This window comes from Lontra canadensis, unplaced genomic scaffold (assembly GCF_010015895.1).
Source record: "Lontra canadensis isolate GAN:19392208 unplaced genomic scaffold, GSC_riverotter_1.0 scaffold102, whole genome shotgun sequence".
Classification (NCBI taxonomy): Eukaryota; Metazoa; Chordata; class Mammalia; order Carnivora; family Mustelidae; genus Lontra; species Lontra canadensis.
Window position 1 is genome coordinate 1,840,788 of NW_022631096.1, and position 22,868 is coordinate 1,863,655.

The window sequence follows — 22,868 nt, forward strand, 5'->3', positions numbered from 1 at the left end:
AGAAGAAGTAGAAAGAACCCAAACGTCCCTCATCTGATGGATAAACGAATGTGTCATATCGATGGAATTCTCACATGACGATAAACAAGAGGGCGTACCAACAGATGCTTCACCGTCTGCAAACCTTGAAAGCATCTTGCTAAGTGAAAGATGCTTGTCCCAAAGTACCTCATATTTTGCAGGGTTCCATTTATATACAGTGTCCAGAATAGGCAAGTCTATTGAGACAGAAAATGGTTTTCTAGGGCAGGGAGGGCTGGGGAGTAATAGCCAATAGAGACTGAATTTGGCCAAGGGGAAGGGAAGGTAATGAAAATGTTCTAAAACTGATTATGATGACAGTCACATACTCTGAATTCTACAATGGGTGAATTGTATGGCATGTGAAATGTATCTCTATAAAGCTATTATTTAAAAAAAAAAATAGAGACCGCATTGTAAATGAAAAGTAAAATAAACTTCAGCTCCAGAGTGGGACTCTAAAAAAACAGATCTTCCACTAACAAATGCCAAAGTCAAAGAGCGTCATTTATATCAAATTTGCATATAGAAGTACTAGTTTTTTAATTGATCTTATGGGGTCTTTTATTTATCTGAATATATGCATTGGATTAACATGTATAGTGTTACAAACAGATGAATGTGTTGGTGTTCATATGAAAAATATCTTCAGTTCATAAAAAAATCGGAGGGGAAGAAGAGGAGGAGGAAGAGAAACTAGAGCCTGAGTATGGGCCCCACATAAGCCGAGAGGTCTACAGGGAGAACGAGCAGGGTGTGGTGGCTAAAGGTGTCTGGGATCTGTACTGCTCCTGGAAGAAATCGGCCAGAGAGTAGCCGCCTGTGTTGGGTGTGAAGCAAGACTGTGGCTACTTCGAAACTATTCAATCCACTGACATTTGAAATTGAAGTGAAAAGTTTAGAGATGCTTTGAATCACAGCTTCCCAGTGGAACATTCTGTCATTTCAAGCTGACATTTCAAGTGTCCTCGCTCTCCTTCTGATTACCTGGGCCAGCAACCAGAGGCATGCACAGAGGTGGAGGACAAGAACTTGGAATTTTTAAATTGGAAAATTTATTTTTAATTGAAATATAGTTGGTACCCTAAAATTTTAAGGACCGTGTTCAGGAAATATCAAAAGAAAAGTAGCTTTTGGGGGAAAAATGTGAAAATTCTAGCTGGCCTCCTCATTCTGTGGGTTGGGAGCGGGTGTGGGGGGAGCGAGGGATGCGATTTCTGTTCCAGGAATGGTGCGATACCTCACTGAGAAAGTTCCTTGGTTTCTTCCCACTCTAGCTCCGGCGCGGTGCAGGCCCGCCGCACGGGGGCGCTGTTTGCACAGGCTGCGGGGATGGCACCGGGAGCCCCGGGGCCAAGGAGACTCCTGCGGATGCCAGGTGTCACCGGGCGGGGCTGGAGGTGCAGGTGCGGAGTCCCGCTGCAGGGAGCTGGGGGAGCCAGGGGGCGGTGGGGAAAGAGCACTTGCGATGGGGAGTGGCACCGGGAGGAGCCATTAGCCGTGGTGGAGTGGGTGGCCCTGCACTCGGAGGGTGCGATGGCCGGGCTGTGGGGCGCGCCGGGCGGGACCCCGAAGGGCAATGGCAGCACGCTGCTCAATGCCTCTCAGAGGGCGCCCGGAGGCGGGGAGGGCGCAGAGCCGCGACCCTCATGGGTGGCCTGCACCCTTGCCTTCATCCTCATCTTCACCATCGTGGTGGACGTCCTGGGCAACCTCCTAGTCATCCTGTCCGTGTATCGGAACAAGAAGCTGAGGAATGCAGGTAGGGGCTCCCGGGGCCGGGCAGCCCTCTACGTCCACCCGGCGGCCGCCTCTCCCCTTTCTGGCTACTTTGCAGAACACAGCCCCCTCCTTAGCGGTCAATTAGCTTTTTCTAAAAAAGGTGACTTGAGTTCTTTTTCCCACAGGAGAGAGAAGCCCGTCAATTTACTTTTCCTTTAACCTGCCTGTGTAAGTTTTTGTTTGTTTGTTTGTTTGTTTGTTTTTTCCTTTCTCTCCCTCCTCCCCACCCCTCACAATGAAACAAGGAATCTTAAGTCCTTAAGGGGTAGAACACTTGGCCAAAGTCAGGTTCTCTTTACTTCAGGGGAAAGCCCCACTGCACAGGGATCAATTTTTGAGGTTTACTGGATTGAGAGGCATCAGATACAGGATGCAGAAAGTTCCTCCTGAAGTCCTGCTGAATCAGATCAATGAACTTGTCAATTGCTTAGTTTTTTTTCAGATAATTTCCTCACAACTTTGTTAAAAAAGGAGAAAATAATAAGCCTGCGAAATGAGAAGCTTTACTTTAGTTTTGTTGTCTGGAGTAGTTTTCAGTTTTTAGCACGCAATTTAAAAAGACTTCCAAGGTTCCTACACATGATTCCTATTCCTCCAAGTTAAACAAGTTTCCATTTTAAAACAGGAAATGTTACAGTAAAGAGTATACTTACATATAATATGCTACACAAGCAAATTTTGTGTTTGAGTTAATTAATCTTGCTTTATCCTCCAAGCAATGCAATGAAGCTTTCTCTTGGGTGAAAGACCAGGGATGATTTTCCAGAGGACACTGGATGTTCAGATCTTTAGATTAAGTGCCTACTTCTTTATTTAGAAGCTGACATTTTGGAGGTGGGCAGGGGAGGGGAAGGAAAAATGCTCTAATAGAGTAGTTGATCAATGCTGTGATTTTCTTTAGCTCTCTCCAGGGAGGGACCCCTTTTCATTTTAATGCCTGGGACAGTGAGTAGTTTAAGAAGTAACTTGATTATCACCTGATACCATGAACTGAATTTGAGTTAGTCCATTGAATAACCTCATTTCATATATGATTGGCTTAAACTAGAGGAATTCTGCCTTCAAAAAGAGGCTCTTTGAAGAACCACAGGCAGTAAGCTCCTTGACACAGTCTACATGATGTGTTTTTGAATCTGACACCAAAAGCCAAAGCAACAAAAGCAAAAATAAAGAAGTGAAAACCACACCAAAGTAAAAAGTTTCTGCACAGGAAAGGAAATCATCAACAAAATGAAAAGGCAAACTGCTGAATGGGAGGAAATATTTGTAAATCACATTTGATAAGGGGCTAATATTTAAAATATATACAAAAGTCAAACATCTCAGTAGTGAAAAAAACATCTGATTTAAAAATGGGCAGAAGATCTGAATGAGACTTTTTTTGTTTTAGAGAAAGAGAGTGAGCGAGTGAGCTTGAATGGGGGAGGGGTGCAGCAGGAGAGGGAGAGAGAATCTTCAAGCAGACTCTGTGGGAGTGCAGAGGACTCGGGGGCTCAGTCCCAGGACTCTTGAGATCAGGACCTGAGCCAAAATCAGGATTTGGCCACTCAACAAACTGAGCTACCCAATGCACCTGAATAGACAATATTTTTTTTTTAAAAGAAGACATCTGAATAGCCAACATGTACATAACAGGATGCTCAACCTCACTTATCATCAGGGAAATAAAAATCAAAACCATAAGATATCACCTCACACCCACCAGATTGCTACCATCAAAAAGAAGAAATAACATGTTGGCGAGGATGTGGAGAGAAAATGGAACCCTGTGCACTGTTGTAAATTGTTGGAATGCAGACTGGGGCAGCCACTGTGGAACAGTATGGAAGTTCCTCAAAAAATTAAAAACAGGACTACCATGTATTCCAGCAACTCCACTTCTAGGTATTCATTAAAAGAGAACGAGAACACCAACTCAAAAAGGTATCTGCACCTCCATGTTCATTGTAGCATTATTTACAGTAGCCAAGTTACAGAAATAGCCTAAGTGTCCAACAACAGAGGAATGGATAAAGAAAATGTTGCATGCGTGCACACACACACACACACACACGAATACATATATAAAGAAGTTAAACATATATTTATTTGTATGTATGAATGAAATCTTGCCATTTGTGACAACATGGATAAACCTTTAGGGTATTACGCTAAGTGAATTAAGTCAGAGAAAGACCAATACCATATGATCTCTCTTAGATGTGAGATCTTAAATAAATAAATAAACAAGCTCATAGATATAGACTGATGGTTGCCAGAGGGTGGCGGGCGGGTAGGAGGATGAGAAAAATGGGTGAGTCATTTTTGCTTTGGGTTTAATTTAAATAAATTGGGTGGGGAATAAAGGAGGGTATGAGAGAATACAGTATTAGAAGCATGGTAGAATTATCTGTCTTGGGGCACGTGACTGGCTCAGTGGATGGAACATGAGACTCTTGATCTTGGGGTTGTGGGTTCAAGCCCCATGCTGAGTGTAAAGACTACTCAAAAATAAAAAAAAAAAAAAAAAAAAAAAGAATTATCTGTCTCATCACCAGGAGAGATTCTGTGGGGGAAGGCTGCTTTCTCATCGTGGCTGATTTCTTGCCAGTCTCCACTGTCCCTTCTATCTCTGGGGTCCGGGAAAGCGGACTCTGTTATGACAGGTTAATCTGTTTTGTAATCTCTGTGTTGCATTACTGATTATTTTGATTCCTTGGATAAGGGTTTGATAATAGGACTTTTGCTTTGACCCGTCTATTGCATTCCTTTGTTCCCTTGTGAAGACAAAAAAGAGTCTCTTTCCCTTCTGGCACTAAAAGCAGCTGTCCGTGGGCCAGACACAGCTCTGAAGGCTATGTGAACTGAGTTCTCGGGGAAGCCCTGTGGTGAGAGATGCCACTGTTAGCCTCTTCTACAAAGGAGGAACTGAAGGCATCCTTTAAGTGGTGGAGTGGGGCATAAAATTCACAGAGCTTGCCCCTAGAGCTCATTCTGCTTTGTTAGTAGCAACAAGTGCAAAACTTGGCAAGTTTGAAGCTTGCAGAAACTTTCCTCTAAAAAAATATTCACAGGCCCGAAATAATTCTACTTCTGCTGTTTTATGAAAACGAGTTAGAAGAAATGCACCTTCCATGCAACTTTGTATTTTGTATTCTGTTCAGGTGCTAAGCAATTTTTCAGCAGGGCAGTCTATAAAATGCCTTTCTGTAGCTAACAGGAAGACTTGAAGTGAGTTTTAGTTTGTGAAGCTTTTTTTTTTTTTTAAAGATTTTATTTATTTATTTGACAGACAGAGATCACAAGTAGGCAGACAGGCAGGCAGAGAGAGAGAGGAAGAGAAGCAGACTCCCTGCTGAGCAGAGAGCCCAATGTGGGACTCGATCTCAGGACCCTGGGATCATGACCTGAGCTGAAGGCAGCGGCTTAACCCATTGAACCACCCAGGCGCCCCAAGTTTGTGAAGCTTTTGAACTTTCATATTTATGTAATTGGGACTCTTTATTCAGATGTACCACGGTTCCAGTTCAAACCATGTGAGGCTTTCTAGAATGGATGGTAATTTGAAACAGGGAAGAGAAATAGCTGATTTTCACTGAGTTTTGGGATGCTTATCCAAAGTTCTTACAATTGTTCAATCCTTCCCTTTTAGTTACATTATTGTGTTGGCATTAAGGATAACAGATGCAAAGAAGAGAATAGAAGAAATGAGATAAGGAAGTAAGAATGCTAAGGCATCTCAAGCTTTGAGCTCTCTTTTGGATATCTGGTGTAATGGTAGGGTCACCTATGCCCACCCTCCCTCCCCACCACTGCCAAGAGAGCACGTTGACATTCGACTTCCCAGAGAAGAAATCCATGATGTTTAACAGCTGTATGTCAGGGACCCTGGTCTGTCAGAGCAGACACAGGCTTCAAACGTCCACCATGCTCTTGGGCGCTAGCAGAATGTCTGCTCTCTCCTGTCCAAATTTTGATATTAGAATTGATAATACCTTATTTGCTCCTTCTGAGTAAATTTCATTGCAATAATAATGGGCAGATTCCTGGCACACTAGGATTACTATCCTTGCTCTCTACTCTGTGATCTGAGTAAATTTCATTGCAATAATAATGGGCAGATTCCTGGCACACTAGGATTACTATCCTTGCTCTCTACTCTGTGATCTGAGCAATCAGTTATCTAACCTCTATTTTACACATATGTTAAATACAGAAAATATCTATTTCTTAACCTCACACATATGGGAAAGGATATTTTGCATATGGAAAACGATGCATACTTTGAAAAGGACAAAGTAGGTAATGTTATGTGCTCTTTTTTCTAGGTATATCTAACGAAGCTATGTTAAAAACAACTTTATTTTTTTAAAGATTTTATTTATTTATCAGAGAGAGAGAGAACACAAGAAGGGGGAGAAGAAGGCAGAGGGAGAAGCAGGCTCCCTGCTGAGAAAGGACCCTGGGATCATGACATAAGCTGAAGGCAAATGCTTAACTGACTGAGCCACACAGGTGTCCCAAAAACAACTTTAGAGAGCCAGAGTGCGTTTGCATGTGGGTAGGGGGAGGGCAGAGGGAGAGGGAAAGAGAATCTCAAGCAGATTCCCCACTGAACATGGAGCCTGAAGTCGGGCTGGGCCTTGGCCTCAATACCAGGACCCTGAGATCATGACCTGAACCAAAATCAAGAGTCAGATGCTTAACTGACCAAGCCACCCAGACATTCCCAAAGAACCTTTTCTTTGGTTGAAATCTGTTAAAAACAACTGAACTGTAGACTTATGATCTGTGTACTTTTCTCGATATACATCATGCTTAACTAAAACTTTTATTAAAAAAATTAAGCAAGAGTATGATCATAACTTGTATATTCAAAATTCAATTATTTGGCAATCAAACTTATCTAGAATATAGCCAATAAATAAAAATAACCAAAAATAACAGGCTTTCTCTCAGAGCTGATTTGTTTTTAGAGTACCCTACAGAGAGAGGTTAGTGTCCAGACTATGTCATAAATTAGGAGGATGACTGATACATTTAAAGGAACAGTACATGCGGCCAAACGCATGGGTTGAAATAATAAACGCTGGTCTGAAAAACTAAACAAGCACAGGGGCGCCTGGGTGGCTCAGTGAGTTGAAGCCTCTGCCTTCGGCTCAGGTCATGATCCCAGGGTCCTGGGATTGAGCCCCACATCGGACTCTCTGCTCAGCAGGGAGCCTGCTTCCTCCTCTCTCTCTGCCTGCTTCTCTGCCTACTTGTGATCTCTGTCAAATAAATAAATAAAATTTAAAAAAAAAAGAAAAGAAAGAAAAACTAAACAAGCACAATCTTTGGGAGGCAAGTCATAAAGCAAATAACTGCTCACCGTTAACTGCTCCTGAAAACATATAGTCCAATAATGTATTTATTAATCATGATCCTGAGCATTCAAGGAAAGGTCCAGTCACATCCACTGTGTTCTGTTTAAGAACACAGGGCCATAAGATTTTAGGAAGATACCTACCTAAAGGAGTTTATTATTATTTTTAAATCAGGAAGTTCCCCAGAATGGCTATAAGACTGGAGCATCAGCTCTGCACCACGGGCTTGAGTGTAACTCGTTGGCTGCAAGAACGCTTGCACTTGTTTCTTTCAGGCCGACACTGAGTGTTCTCTCTCTCCATTCTGCATTACTACTCAGAGAAGCTGCAAAGAGACATGGACTTAGGGCTCAGAGATCGGAGTTTCAACCTGGGATGCCCCAAGCCTGTTTTTAAGATGCTTACAGTCTCAGGCGTGCATGCCTACTGAAAAAACACTGTTTTTAAATCGAGGCAAAAGACACACAATCGAGTACGTAAAACAAAGACCCTGCTTAATGTATTTTTCCTTATGTACAGACATGTGACCATCACTTCAGAGAAATGAAATGAGGCTGTTGATAGATGGTAGTATTATTATTATTCACCACTTGAACTAGAACTTATGCCTAGTCTAAGTACAGAAGACCACCAATGTCCATTTTCCTCCTTTACTCTCCACAAGCAGATGGTTGTCTGTACTGAACTTGGCTCTTTCTCTCTCTGTAGTCCTTGCTCAGATACTGAAGGCTGAGGCTCACTGCCTTCTCCGTGACCCGTGGCCACTCTCACCATCAGTCCACCAGTACTCCAGACTGGGTCCCAGTGAAGGGGACCCAGCTACCTTGACTAAGCCCTTGGCCATTCTGTTCACGGTCTCCTGGCTTTCATTTTCTCTTTGCTCTCTTTCTTTCTCTTCCTTTGCCTTCTCTTTTTTTCTTCCCCATTATTTCTTACTCTCTGTTCTTCAGTACCATTTAATCACCATCATTAGGTTTGATCCCTTAGTAGAGGTCACATGTGTATCTGTTTCTTGGGTCTGTTGTGCATCAGCAAAAAAGACAGTCCTGAACTTAACAAACATATTCCAGAAGTTCACTTATAAATGTCTTAAAGAATATATGATACGACATTTGGCTTCAGGGCTGGCCCACAAAATCATTCAGACCAACAACACAGCTGAAATAGTCCTCCGAACTGCTGGGTCATCTGACATTCACGAATTCCTGAAAGCAAGTTCTAAGTTCTGACCCTCTCGGGATCCTGTGAGAATGGGGAAGAGTGGTGTGGGAGGGGCAGATGGAAGTTTCCTTTCCTAACTTAAAAATGTCAGGACAGAGTTCAGGGGCAAGTCATGATGATAGCGGGAAGTTTAGCATCAGAGATGGGATAGAAACAAGTGTAAGTACATGCATGCACACACAGTCGAGGGATCCTGTGCTGGGGACAAATGTATTAGATCCCACAGGGGAGCCCAGCAGGAGCTTGCAAAGAGAATAGATCCAGGAATTGAACTCTAGGTCTTTTTTACAGAATGGATTTACAATTGTAGCTAAATCATCCCCCAATTCCCCTGTACTGTTTTCACATCAGTAAAATGATGGTGCTGGACAAAATCTGTGAGTCCTTTTTTTGATTCTGGTATCCTTGTGTTTACAGGGTTATTAAACTCCTTGTGAAGTATAAGAACCGTGGGTACAATGACAGACACATGCAGTGATTTCGGACACCACAGAGCTAGGAAACGGTGTCCTCATGAAAGTGTGCCTCACTTGTCCTAAACTACCTGGGTCACTTGTCGTACATCTACTAGAGAAAAAGACTTCTGTATGACATCTGGTTTCCCTGTTTTATTTCCTAAGACATGTACAAAAGTTTTAGAGATTTCCCATATAGATTTCTCCCTTCTTGGAAGAGAATGAAGTAACCAACTACACAGAAACAATGGGTTGGTCCTCTGGGACTTAGGCAGGTTCTTGCGAGTTTGGGTGGGATGAGCCTGGGACACGCATGGTGAGCTAACGTGTGGTGTGTGCGAGTGAACAGTCCTCCTCAGGGAGCGTTCCTGGGGTCAGGTTCTTCTAGGTCTGTCAGCAGTGACCCCTTCAAAATGTAACCACTCAGGAGGAGCATGCCTAAATTGGCAGCCAGCTTGGCTATTCCATTTGTGGTAACACACATCTAAAGAACAGGGGGGTTCACACGAGTGAGCACATCACTCTCACTTACGTGTTCAAAAGTGGATGGAAGATAAGCCCTTCACCACATTATAAATTAAAGAATCAGACAATGTCTCCTGCAAAATCAACTCATGATGTCTCTATCCAGGTCCTAAAGGTGGCTAGTTACATGATTTACTGGTGATTTCAAAACCAGTGTTCTGTGGGATCGTTACATCCAAAAACATAAAACAAAACAAAATATCTGTACATGCGCCAATTGCCCAAGTCTCAAAAGAAAAAGAAAATGCATTTTGGACAATCCTACTGAGGCAGTTTATCTTTTCAGAAATCTTTCTCCATAAAGATTCATTTTGCACCCTACAATCTCTTCTTACTTAAAGTGATGCTTTCCTGTGATTCACTTAATATCCATGGACATCACCTATAAGGTAAATAGAATTGTAACAAAGGTCTAACTTCTGGGACATGGGCAATTGAAACAGACAATATTCCCCCAACAATCCACTCTGCTGTAATGATTGAAAATCTTAAACTTTTTTTGATAAAACTTAAGTCTTTTTTTTTTTTTATTATTCTGGTCCATCCATAACTGATTTTACAAAAGCTGATCATCTTTTGGTGAACATTTCCAGTTGAAATTATGAGTATTTTTAGCATCCTTATCAACCTCACCCTAATAATTAAAGGAATTTAGTTTTTCAACCCTATGTTTTTATTTAAAAAATTTATTGAGTTGTGTCTGAAACATTCTCAAGCTTGAGAAAACTAAAGTAGGAAATTGGTGAAATTGTAGTCTGTGGTTTACTTTTCACAGATAGCTATTTTGATCTGATTCCTGTAGATGAAGCAGAAAAATAACTTCCTGTTTGGAAAGTCTAGTGCTTTGTATTTATGCATATAGGGCAGTTCTCAGTTTTCAAAGCACTTTCCCACATTTTGTTTTATTTGTCCTTAAAAAACCTCCTCAGGTATGTAAAAAAACTAAACCCCCAAATTCACAGATAATGATCAGTACTTCTTATTCCAGGGACCCACCCAGTGTGACCGTGGAAGGAGCACAGGAATTAAAATCAGACCCAGGCTGAGTCTTTCTTGTCTGTAATACCTTTATTTGTGCTATGTGTGGGGTCTAGTTACTCAATCTCTCCAAGCCTTAGTTTCTCCATCTGTCCAGTGGAGTACCCGTCTCACAGGGTTGCTAGGAGGATAGATTAAGATTTTGCCCATCCATCCACCTGTCCTTCAACCAATCACTTTGAAGTGGTAAAATACCACAGAAATAATGGCATTATAATGTTATTATTAATATATTCTATAATTAGTAGCTTTTATGTAATTTTTAAATTTTTTTAAGTAAATGGACAATATTAACAGTAAGAAGTGAAATCAGTCAGAAACTAAAGATTTAGGATCTAAATTTCTTTTGCGGCATTATGGAAATTACACAAATTCTCTGATGTCACAATTTTCCCTTTCAAAACAAACATTTTCTCTCCACAGCAAGTAGGACTGTGTCTCAAGACTGTTTTAATATCCAGCCTTTGAGAGGTTGATCATTTCAATATCCAAGCTGTTCTCTAATTTAAAATGAATCAACTCTGGAAGCTACAAGAAATTTCTCAGACAAGTACGTTGACATTCAAAAAGTTATGACCTGACTCTATGTACAGACTTGGAAAATGATTTCAAGCTAACAAAATCAATGTTTAATATAATCCTCAATCTGACAGAGTTCTTGTCAGCACTGTTGACATTTTCCTCCTGTAGCTCTTTCTGAGATTTGAAATTATTGATTCAGGCAATTTTTTATTTTTAAAGACATTTTATTGACTTTTCCCCCTTGCATTCTTAGCCACTGTTTAAAGTTTCGTGACCTTTTTTCTGGTCTGTGTAGTATATTATTAACGAACTCTAAATTTTAGCCAAATTTGCCAAAGCAATCCTCAGAATTGCTTAGAAACCTCATGACAGTGTATTAAGACTCCTAAATACATCACTGATTCGGAGGGCTACATGATTAAATTTGGATCTGATCTTTGGATCTCCAGGATTCATCTCATACAAAAGTGGCAATTTTTCAGGGTGCCTGAGTGGCTCAGTCGTTAAGCGTCTACCTTCGGCTCAGGTCATGATCCCAGGGTCCTGAGATCAAGCCCCGCATCAGGCTCCCTGCTCAGCGGGAAGCCTGCTTCCTCCTCTCCTATTCCCCCTGTTTGTGTTCCCTCTCTCACTGTGGTTCTGTCAAATAAATAAATAAAAATATTTAAAAAAAGAAAAAGGAAAAAAAAGTAGCAGTTTCTAGTATTAAATTAATCACAGATAAGATGGAGCTTATCATAATCACTTTTCTCTTGTCAAATCTGAAAGTTAACCAAAGATAAAATGTCCTAAATTAAACCTCCTGCATTTAGTTCTTATTAACATCTGATGGCTTTTTTTTAAAATATCTGATTTGAAAATATTCAAAAATATCTGAATTGAAAACAAGTCTAGTTATAATTGCACCAAAAAGAATAAATACTTAGGAATAAATTTAATTGAGATGAAAGAGATGCACTTCAAAAACTGTAAAATATTGATTAAAGAAATTGAAGGTGACACAAATGGAAAGATATTCCATGCTCATGATTCATATTGCTAAGCTGTCCATACTACCCAAAGTAATCTACAGATTCAATGCAATCCTTAGCAAAACACCATAGTATTTTTCACAAGATAAGAATAAATAATCCTGAAATGTGTATGGAACCGCAAAAGGTCCCGAAAGCCAAAGCAATCTTGAGAAAGAAGATCAAAGCTAGAGGTATCACAATCCCAGATTTCAAGATATAATACAAAGCTGTAATAATCAGAAAAGTATAGACATATAAATCAATGGAACAGAATAGATAGCTCAGAAATAAACCCACACTTATATGATCAATTAATTTATGATGAAGGAGGCAAGAATATACAGTGGAGAAAAGATAGTCTCTTCAATAAATGGTGCTGGGAAACTGGAGAGCTACATGCAAAAGAATGAAACTGGACCATTTTCTTAGACCATATACAAAAATAAACTCAAAATGGACTAGAGACCTATATGTGAGACCTGAAACCATAAAGATCCTAGAAGAGAACACAGGCAGTCATTTCTCTAATATTCGCCATTTGGTAACATTTTCTAGGACTGTCTCCTCAGGCAAAGGAAACAAAAGCAAAAATGAAATATTGAGAGTATATCAAAATAAGAAAGTTTTGCACATGAAAGGAAACCATCAACAAATCTAAAAGTCAACCTACCAAATGCAAGAAGTTATTTGCAGATGATACATCCGAAAAGGAGTTAACATCCAAAAAATATAAAGAACTTATACAACTCAACATAAAAAAACAATCTGAATAAGAAATGGACAGAAGATCTGACTGAATACACATTTTTCCAAAGAAGACATCCAGATGGCCAAAAGACACATGAAAAGATGCTCAACATCGCTCATCATCAGGAAAATGCAAATCAAAACCACAACGAGCTATCACCTCACACCTGTTAGGATGGCTATTATCAAAAAGAAGAAATAATAAGGATTGGCAAGGATGTAGAGAAAAGGGAACCCTTGTGCACTGTTGGTGGGAATGTAAACTGGTGTAGCCACTATGGAAAACAGTGTGGAGTTTCCTCAGAAACTTTAAAATAGAACTACCATAAGATCCAGCAATTCCACTTCTGGAATATTTAACCAAAGGAAACAAAAAACACCAAGCTGAAAAGATATATGCCCTTATATTCACTGCAACATTATTTACAACAGCTGAGATGTGGAAACAACCTAAGTGTCCATTGACAAATGCATGGATAAAGAATATGTAGTGTATCTGGATACACACACACACACACACACACACACACACACAAACATACACACAATGCAATATTAGTCATAAAAAAGAATGAGATCTTGCCACTTGTGACAACACAGGTGGACCTAGGGGATATTATGCTAAGTGAAATAAGTTAAATACCATATGATTTCACTTGTATGTGGAATCTAAACAAAACAAAACAGAAAAGACCCATAAATACGGAGAACTGGTGGTTGTCAGAGAGGACGGGGATGGGGGATGGGCAAAATGGCTACAGGGAATGAGAGGTACAGGAGTCCAGTTATAGAATGAATAGATTATGGGAATGAAAGGTACAGCATAGGGAGTGTAGTCAATGGTACTGTAACAGTGTATGGGGAGAAATGGGAGCTACACTTGTGAACACAGCATCGCTTATGCAGCTGCCGAATCACTATATTGTACACCAGAAACTAATGTAACATTGTGTGTCAGCTACACTTTCCACTGAAAAAAAAATACCTCTTTTGAAAAATATCTATAGTCTCTGGACCTTGTTCTGCTCATTCTTTATTAGCAGCCTTAAAAAAAAAAAAGGATAATTGGAATATTTGAGGTAAATACTAAGGTCTTTATAAGGTAGCTTGACTTTCCTTCCTTTTCCTAAGGAGTTTTAAGTTGCCTAGCTTGCAGAAATGCCCTATTTTCTAAAAATGAAATACATACACTCTCGGGATTTTCTAAGCTACCAGAGGCAATTAACTGATTTTTTTTTAAGTTTTATTTATTTAGATAAAAGGAGGGAGAGAGCATGCGTGAGCAGGCAGGGGGAGGGACGAGGGGAGAGAGAATCTCAAGTAGACTCCCCACTGAGTGAGGAGCCTGACACAGGGCTCGATCCCAGGACCTTGAGGTCATGACCTGAGCCGAAATCAAGAGTCTAACTCTCAACTGACTCAGCCACCCAGGTGCCCCAATTAATTGCTTTTCAGGAGGCACTTGTTCATGCTCAGAAATGGTATCACCAGTATCATCCATTCTCCTATCATCCACTTTAGACTCTCCTAAGGAGTCTAAAGATACTTCCTTAATCAGCATCCTAAGTTTCTCACCTTTCATACAGGTTGCCTAACCAAGTTGATCTGACACGTGACAGCTCTATGTGACATCTCAAGAAATTTCAGTGAAATTCAATGATGCTACAATTGGGGAATAAAATTCTGGATTTTCTGGTTGAGGTGCTCTAAGATTTATTCTTCTACAGAGCTATCCACTTTGGCAATCACATTGAAGGCAGTCTCAGAAAAAGTGAAAAGAAAAAGAAAAACAAATAAATCTTCATGCTGAATATTTTTTTAGGCTACTTAGGTTGAATTTGAGTTGTGGAGTTTCTGGCTTAAAAGGATGCTTACCTGCTCTGATCTTGGAGTGCTTTGGGAGCTTACTGGATTGAATATTTATTTAAATAAATATTTATTGTATACCTACATTATAAGGTGGAATATAAATTGTCAGCAAATTATTGTTGGTTTGTCAAAATACAAGACAATGTACTAAGCTAGTGTAAAACATGGATCCTACTTTCAAAGAGATTACTTTCAATCACGGCACTTAAAATTCTTTTCTTTTCAAATAAAAATAAGACATGGCATACAAAGGTTTAAGATTACAAACATGCTTATTTAGCAGAAAAATCTTTCAAGATATATTTGATAACTTCGCTGGTAGATGAAGTACTCATGAGTTGTTTTAAAAGACACTGCGTGACAGATGGTAACTACAATTACCCTGGTGAGTGTTTTGTGATGTATGTGAAAGCTGAATCACTATATTGTGCACCTGAAACTAATACTGTATGTCAACTATACTTCAATTAAAAATGAAAAAAATTAAAATAATTTAAAAAGTTTCTGCACAACAAAGGAAACAGTCAACAAAACAAAGAGGCAACCCACGGAATGGGAGAAGATATTTGCAAATGATGCTACAGACAAAGGGCTGATAAGATCTATAAAGAACTTCTCAAACTCAACACCCAAAAAAACAAATAATCAAGTCAAAAAATGGGCAGAAGAAGTGAAGACACTTCTTCTCCAAAGAAAACATACAAATGGCTAACAGACACATGGAAAAATGTTCATCCTCATTAGCCATCAGGGACATTCAAATCAAAACCACACTGAGATTACCACGTTATACCAGTTAGAATGACAAAAATGGACAAGGCTAGAAACAACAAATGTTGGAGAGGATGTGGAGAAAGGGGAACCCTTTTACACTGTTGGTGAGAGTGCAAGTTGGTGCAGCCACTTTGGAAAACACTTCTTAAGATTCCTTAAGAAGTTAAAAAGAGAGCTACCCTATGGCCCTGCAATTGCATTACTGGGTATTTACCCCAAAGACATAGAGTAGTGAAAAGAAGGGCTAAATTCACCCCAAGGTTCATAGCAGCAATGTCCACAATAGCCATACTGTGGAAAGAACAGAGATACCCTTCAACAGATGAATGGATAAAGAAGATGTGGTCCATATATACAATGGAATATTACTCAGTCATCAGAAAGGATGAATACCCAGCATTTGTATCAACATGGATGGAACTGGAAGAGATTATACAGAGTGAAATAAGTCAAGCAGAGAGTCGATTATCATATGGTTTCACTTACTAATGGAACAGAAGGAATAGCGTGGAGGACATTAAGAGAATGAAGGGAAAAATGAAGGGGGAGAAATCAGAGGAGGAGATGAACCATGTAAGACTATGGACTCCGGGAAACAAACTGAGGGTTTTAGAAGGAGGGGGGTGGGGGGAGATTGGTTAGCCCAGTGATGGGTATTGAGGAGGGCACAAATTGCATGGAGCACTGGGTGTCATACGCAAACAATGAATCTTGGAATACTACATCAAAAACTATGGTGACTAACATAACATAATTTTAAAATAAGTTATTTGTAGTGTAGCTAAAATTCAAATTTAAATATATGAATAGGGGTACCTGGGTGGCTCAGTCAGTTGAGCATCTGCCTTTGGCTCAGGTCATGATCTCAGGGTCCTGGGATCAAGCTCTGCTTGAGGCTCTCTGCTCAGCAGGGAACCTGCTCCCCCCAACCCAGCGCCTTCCTCTCTACTTGTCCCCACCCAGCGCCTTCCTCTCTACTTGTCATCTTTCTCTGTGTGTTAAATAAATAAATAAAATCTTTTAAAAAATAAAAATACATAAACAAAATGTTAATATTAACACCAGGTGAAAGAATAGGTAAAAAAAAAAATAGGGAAATATGAAAGCTACTTCACACGGGGCAGAATCAAGGAGAGAACTTCAAAAAAATTGTCAATAATGGAGACAAAGCATAGCTATTGGCAAATAATACACTGGCTTTGTATCTTATGAAGGAAGTAATACAGCCTGGAAAAATACCACTTGGAGGTTTGACAACCAGCCTGCTAACCTCAATTTTAAAACATTTTCTCATATAGTTATTAAGTGGAAGATGATAAATATCTTTTATAATTTTCTTAACACACTTTAAAATATAAAACTCTTTTCTTATGTGATCTTGAAAAGGATAATGTGCTTTTATCCTTCATCCATTAATTCCTTTCTTTTCTTTTTTTTTAAATGTCTGTTGGATATCTCCTCTGTGCCAGGTCTAGTATGATTTTGGAGCCTGAGACAGAGTTCTGTGGCAAGACAAACACTATTCCAACTAATTCATTCTTATTTTAAAATTTGGCTTAAATTTTAATTTTTACTTTTAAGAGTTTTATTTTCCAATTAAAAAATAATTTTAAGGGGCGCCTGGGTAGTTCAGTGGGTTAAGCCTCTGCCTTCGGCTCAGGTCATGATTTCAGCGTCCTGGGATGGAGGCCTGCATCGGGCTCTCTGCTCAGCAGGGAGCCTGCTTCCCCCCACCCCCCCCCCCCGCCTGCCTCTCTGCCTACTTGTGATCTCTCTCTGTGTGTCAAATAAATAAATAAAATCTTTTCAGAACAATCTGAAGGGTTTGAAGAGGTGGGGGGGGTGGGAGGTTGGGGGAACCAGGTGGTGGGTATTAGAGAGGGCACAGATTGCAAGGAGCACTGGGTGTGGTACAAAAACAATGAATACTGTTATGCTGAAAATAAATTTAAAAAAAAAGATAAAATAAATAAATTCTTTTAAAAATAATTTAAATTTCATGTATACCTTTGTTATTTAATTCATCCTATTAGTTTACTTTTAATTATTTCCTATATTTGTGTTTGGAATACCTTGAGCTATTTTCATTTTGGGCCATTTGTATAGGTATTATATTCTTTTACAACACAAACTTTTTTTTTTTAAGATTTATTTATTTATTTTGGGGGTAGGCAGAGGGAGAGAGAAATTTAAACAGACTTCCCTCTGAGAGTGGAGCCCAACACAGGGCTTGATCTCTCAACCCTGAGATCATGACCTGAGCCAAAATCAAGAGTTGGTTGCTTAAATGACTGAGCCACACAGGTGCCCCTTACCACATAAGTGTTTTTTAAAAAGCCTATTTACAAAACAGGTTATGTTTTATATCGGTTATAAAATACAATACATATAAGTACAATACATATACAAAGTTATTTTATATACAACACTTTATATGTAAAACATTCCTATCTGTAGAAAATTAGTTCTATTACAGACTCAAGTTTTGGGGGCAATATGTTCCCTTTGAATAATGTGGGTTCTGGGACCAATGGACCTGGTATAAAATTCTGGCTCTGTCATCCAATGGGTGTGACCTTGGGCAAATTACTCGCTTAATTTCCTCACTTTTTAATTTAGGACACTACTAATACTGTAAGGATTACAGGACTGCTAAACTTAAAGTTCATTGTGCTTTAAATATAATGTTCTGGGAAAGTCTATTCTTTGTTATTTAGTATTTGGGTAGAATTAAGGTGGGTGAATATATTTTTATTTCTAAAGCAGAGTATCATGTCATCTGGAAATAGTGAATGTTTTACTTCTTCTTTACCAATCTGGATTCCTTTTATTTCTTTTTGTTGTCTGATTTCTGTGGCTAGGACTTCTGGTACCATGTTGAACAAAAGTGGTGAGAGTGGACATCCTTGTCTTGTTCTTGACTTTAGGGGGAAATCTCCCACTTTTTCCCCATTAAGGATGATGTTAACTGTGGGTTTTTCATAGATAGACTTTATCATCTTGTGGTGTATTCTCTCTAAACCTATTTCATTGAGTTTTTTGTTGTTGTTGTTGTTGTTTATCATGAATTGATGTTGAACTTTCTTATGTGATTTTTCTGCATCTAATGAAATGCTTGTATGGTTCTTATCCTTTTATCTGTTGATGGGATGTATCACGTTGTTTGATTTGTGAATGTTGAACCACCTTTCAATCCAAGAAGAAATTCCACTTCATTGTGGTGGATGATTTTTTTAAATGTATTACTGAATTCAGTTTACTAGTATTTTATGGAGAATTTTTACACCTATGTTCATTACGGATACTGACCTATAGTTCTCTTTTTTAGTAGTGTCTTTATCTGGTTTTGGTATCAAAGTAACCCTGGTCCCATAGAAAGAAGTTGGAAGTTTCCTTCCTTTTCTCTTTTTTTGGAATAGTATAGGAATAGGTATGAACTGTTCTTTAAATGTTTGGTAGAATGTGCCTATGAAGCCATCTGGTCCCGGACTTTTGTTTTTTGGGGGAGTTTTTTGATTACTGACTCAACTTCTTTGCCGGTTATCAGTCTGTTTAAGTTTTCTATTCCCTCTTGTTTCAGTTTTGGGAGTTCCAATGTTTCTAGGAATTTATCCATTTCTTGCAAGTTGTCCAATTTGTTGGCATATAGTTTTTAATAATATTCTCTTATGATTGTCTTACTGTCATGTTGGTTGTTATTTCTCTTCTCTCATTTGTGATTTTATTTCTTTGAGTCCTCTCGCTGTTTTTCTTGGTAAGTCTGGCTAGAGGTACATCAATTTTATTGATTTCTCAAAGAACCATCTTCCGGTTTCATCTTTTCTGTGTTTGTTTGTTTCTGTATCTTTGATTTCTGCTCTAATTTTTATTATTTCATTCCTTCTGCTGGCTTTAGGATTTGTTTGTTCTTTTCTAGCTCCTTAGGTTGTTTATTGGTGACTTTTCTTGCTTCTTGTGCTGGACTTGTATTGCTATCAACTTCCCTCATAGAACCACATATGCTCCATCCCAGAGGTTTTGGATCATTGTGTTTTCATTTTCACTTGTTTCCATGTATTTTCTTATTTCTTCTTTTATATCCAGATTACCCATTCATTGTTTAGTAGCATGTTATTTAACCTCTATGAATTTGTGGTCTATCCGGATTTTTTCTGGTGGTTGACTTCTAGTTCCATTGCATTGTGGTCAGTCAGAGAAGATGCATGGTATGACTTGGATCTTCTTGAATTTGGTGAGGCTACTTTTGTGGTCTAATATGTGACCCATTCTGGAGAATGTTCCATGCGCACTTGAAAAGAATGTGTATTCTACTGTTTTAGGATGAATGTTCTGAATATAACTGTTAAATCCATATCTGTTCCTGCGTGTCACCCAAAGCCATTGTTTCCTTGTTGATGCTGTTTAGATGATCTGTCCACTGATGTAAACAAGGTGTCAAAGTCTACTTTATTGTATTATTATTGATTAATTCCTAGATGTCTGTCATTAACTGTTTTATGTATGTAGGTGCTTCTATGTTGGGTGCATAAATGTTTACAATTATCATTTCTTGATGGTCTATCCTCTTTATTATTATATAGTTTCCTTCTTTTTCTCTTCTTACAGTCTTTGTTTTAAAGTCTGTTTTGTCCAATATAAGTATTGTTACTCTGGCTTTCTTTTGGTATCCATTTGCTTGATAGATGTTTCTCTATCCCCTCACTTTCAATCTGCAGGTGCTTTTAGGTCTATAATAAGTCTTTTATAGACAGCATGTAGATGGTTATTGTTTTTCTTTTTATCCATTCTGTGACTCTGTCACTCTCCTTTGACAGGAGTTTTTAGTCCATTTACATGCAAAGTAATCATTGGTAGATATGTGCTTATTGCCACGTTATTACTTGTTTTGGGGTTGTTTCTGAAGATTTTCTCTGATCCTTTCTTGTCTTCCTCTCTTTTATTTTTTTTTTGTTTGTTTTTTTTTAAAGATTTTATTTATTTATTTGACAGATAGAGATCTCAAGTAGGCAGAGAGGCAGGCAGAGACAGAGGAGGAAGCAGGCTCCCTGCTGAGCAGAGAGCCCAATGCAGGGCTCCATCCCAGAACCCTCAGATCATGACCTGAGCCGAAGGCAGAGGCTTAACCCACTGAGCCACCCAGGTGCCCCCTCTCTTTTATGTTTTGCTGATTTTCTTCAATGATACATTTGGATTACTTCTATTCATCGCATATTTATTAGTGGTTTTTGATACATGGTTACCATTAGGTTTGTATATAACCTCTTCCACATAAAGCAATCCATATTAAGTTGATGGTCATTTAAGTTTGAACTTATTTGTTTCTCCTCTCCTCCCCACATTTTAGGTATACATTATTGTTTCTTGACTGATTTTTTTACAGAAATATTCTTTTTTACTGCTTTTGTGTTTCCTACCTTTACATTATTACTTTGGGTCTCTCCTTTCCATTGAAAGAGTTCCCTTTTGGTGCAGCCACTTTGGAGAACAGTGTGGAGATTCCTCAAGAAATTAAAAATAGAGCTTCCCTATGACCCTGCAATTGCGCTACTGAGTATTTACCCCAAAGATACAGACGTAGTGAAAAGAAGGGCCATCTGTACCCCAATGTTTATAGCAGCAATGGCCACAGTCGCCAAACTGTGGAAAGAACCAAGATGCCCTTCAACGGACGACTGGATAAGGAAGATGTGGTCCATATACACTATGGAGTATTATGCCTCCATCAGAAAGGATGAATACCAACTTTTGTAGCAACATGGACGGGACTGGAAGAGATTATGCTGAGTGAAATAAGTCAAGCAGAAAGAGTCAATTATCATATGGTTTCACTTATTTGTGGAGCATAACAAATAACATGGAGGACATGCTACAGGAGAGGAGAAGGGAGTTGAGGGAAATTGGAAGGGGAGGTGAACCATGAGAGACTATGGACTCTGAAAAACAACCTGAGGGTCTTGAAGGGGCGGGGGGTGGGAGGTTGGGGGAACAAGGTGGTGGGTATTAGAGAGGGCATGTATTACATGGAGCACTGGGTGTGGTGCAAAAACAATGAATACTGTTACACTGAAAAGAAATTTTTTAAAAAAAGGAAAAAAAAACAAAGTCCCCTTTAATACTTCATGCAGGACTGGTTCAGTGGTCTTGAGCTTTTGTTTGTCTGGGGAACATTCTGAACTATTCTGAATGATAACTTTGCAGGATAGAGACTCTGTGTTTATGTTGGGGGTCAAGGGAGGAAAATGGCACTTGCCAGCTTCTTTGTTTTTAAAGACACCCCCCAACATGCTCCAAAATCATTATGAACAGAGCTGTCTCCCGTTTGCCTCCAGTGTTGTATAAACTGCTGTTGTTACTTTGCCTCTCCATATGGGCTGCTGTCTCTTTAAGGGCAGTCACCTGGTTATCACTTGCCCTCTTGGCTCACCCAGTGCTTAGTTAGGTGAATTTTAAGCCCCAGGCTCCAAGTCTCGCTGGTTTTACAAACTCTTGATTTTCAACCCCTTTGGTTTTAAAACCAAACCTTATGGAGATTAGGTTTCCCCCTGTGAGCTCCCTGTCACAAGGGCCCATTTCTCTGCCCTCTGCGTATGTGCAGCTCCTTCTCTCCTGCAGGTAGCCTCTCTCTGCTTTTCTGACCTTTATCACCTTTCAGATGCAGCTTCTCCATATTTAGCTGTGGAGTTTGTCCTGCCAGTCTTGAGGTCGCTCTCTGGTTTACTGACTTGCATGTGGATGGTATCTAGTTGCAAACATGGTGCAGGGTGAGCTCAGGGTCCTCCTACTTTGCCATCTTCCCAAACTCCCTATGACATCAGTGGTTTGTGTTTAGCTTACAGATGAAAGGCTGAATCAATCTGGCTGTAATGTGGATGGTTACATATTACAGGCATCCCCCTAAGCCACCCTTATGAGAAAAGAGTAACCAGATCTAGAAAATGAGGAGAATTCCTGGCAGGATTTCACACTTTTAAAAATTGATTGAGAACTGGACTAGAGCAAGAGGGTTATGTGTGTTAGTTTCTTATAAAGTTTTCTTAGCCTCTTTAATTGCATACATGCTACAGTACCAGAACAGTCAAGACAACACATCAGTCAACTCTGTTTATAGTATTAGGGAGTCACCGCCAAGCCAAGTTAAGGAGTAGGACAGGGAAGACAAAGTGAGACAAAGAGACCAAAGAGCCAACGAAGCAAGTGGGTTGAAGGAGGCCACAGAGCGAGGCTCCTAGAGGTGATCAGGTACCACACGATAGTATCTTCCACTATTCACACAAGGTGGGAGTATGTGGACAGGTGTTACATGAACAAGATATTATGTTTCAGGACTTTAAGGAGGATGAAGGCTCAGCAAGAATGTCACCGATGACCAGACAGAAGTTTCAGCAATGTGGTGTGGGTAGAACCCAGATGTTACAGGAAGGTGAATTTAAAATAGGTGGGAAGGAAACAGAGGGCCAGTCCTATCGGATTGTTTGAAGGGAAAGGAAAGGGCTGATAGCCAGAAGGACAGGAGGATAGAAGGACGCTTATTTGCCAAAGGAGAGCTCTGCAAGATG

General features: G+C 39.6%; 1 protein-coding gene across 1 annotated transcript in view; it reads left to right on the top strand.

Moving 5' to 3' along the window:
- The first annotated feature begins 1,557 nt into the window (after positions 1-1,557).
- Positions 1,558-22,868, top strand: part of MTNR1A (melatonin receptor 1A) — a 28,005-nt gene continuing 6,694 nt past the window's right edge. Inside the window, exon 1 of the mRNA XM_032838154.1 lies at positions 1,558-1,783. Within this exon, the coding sequence (XP_032694045.1) occupies positions 1,558-1,783 (226 nt within the window). The remainder of the gene's footprint in view (positions 1,784-22,868) is intronic.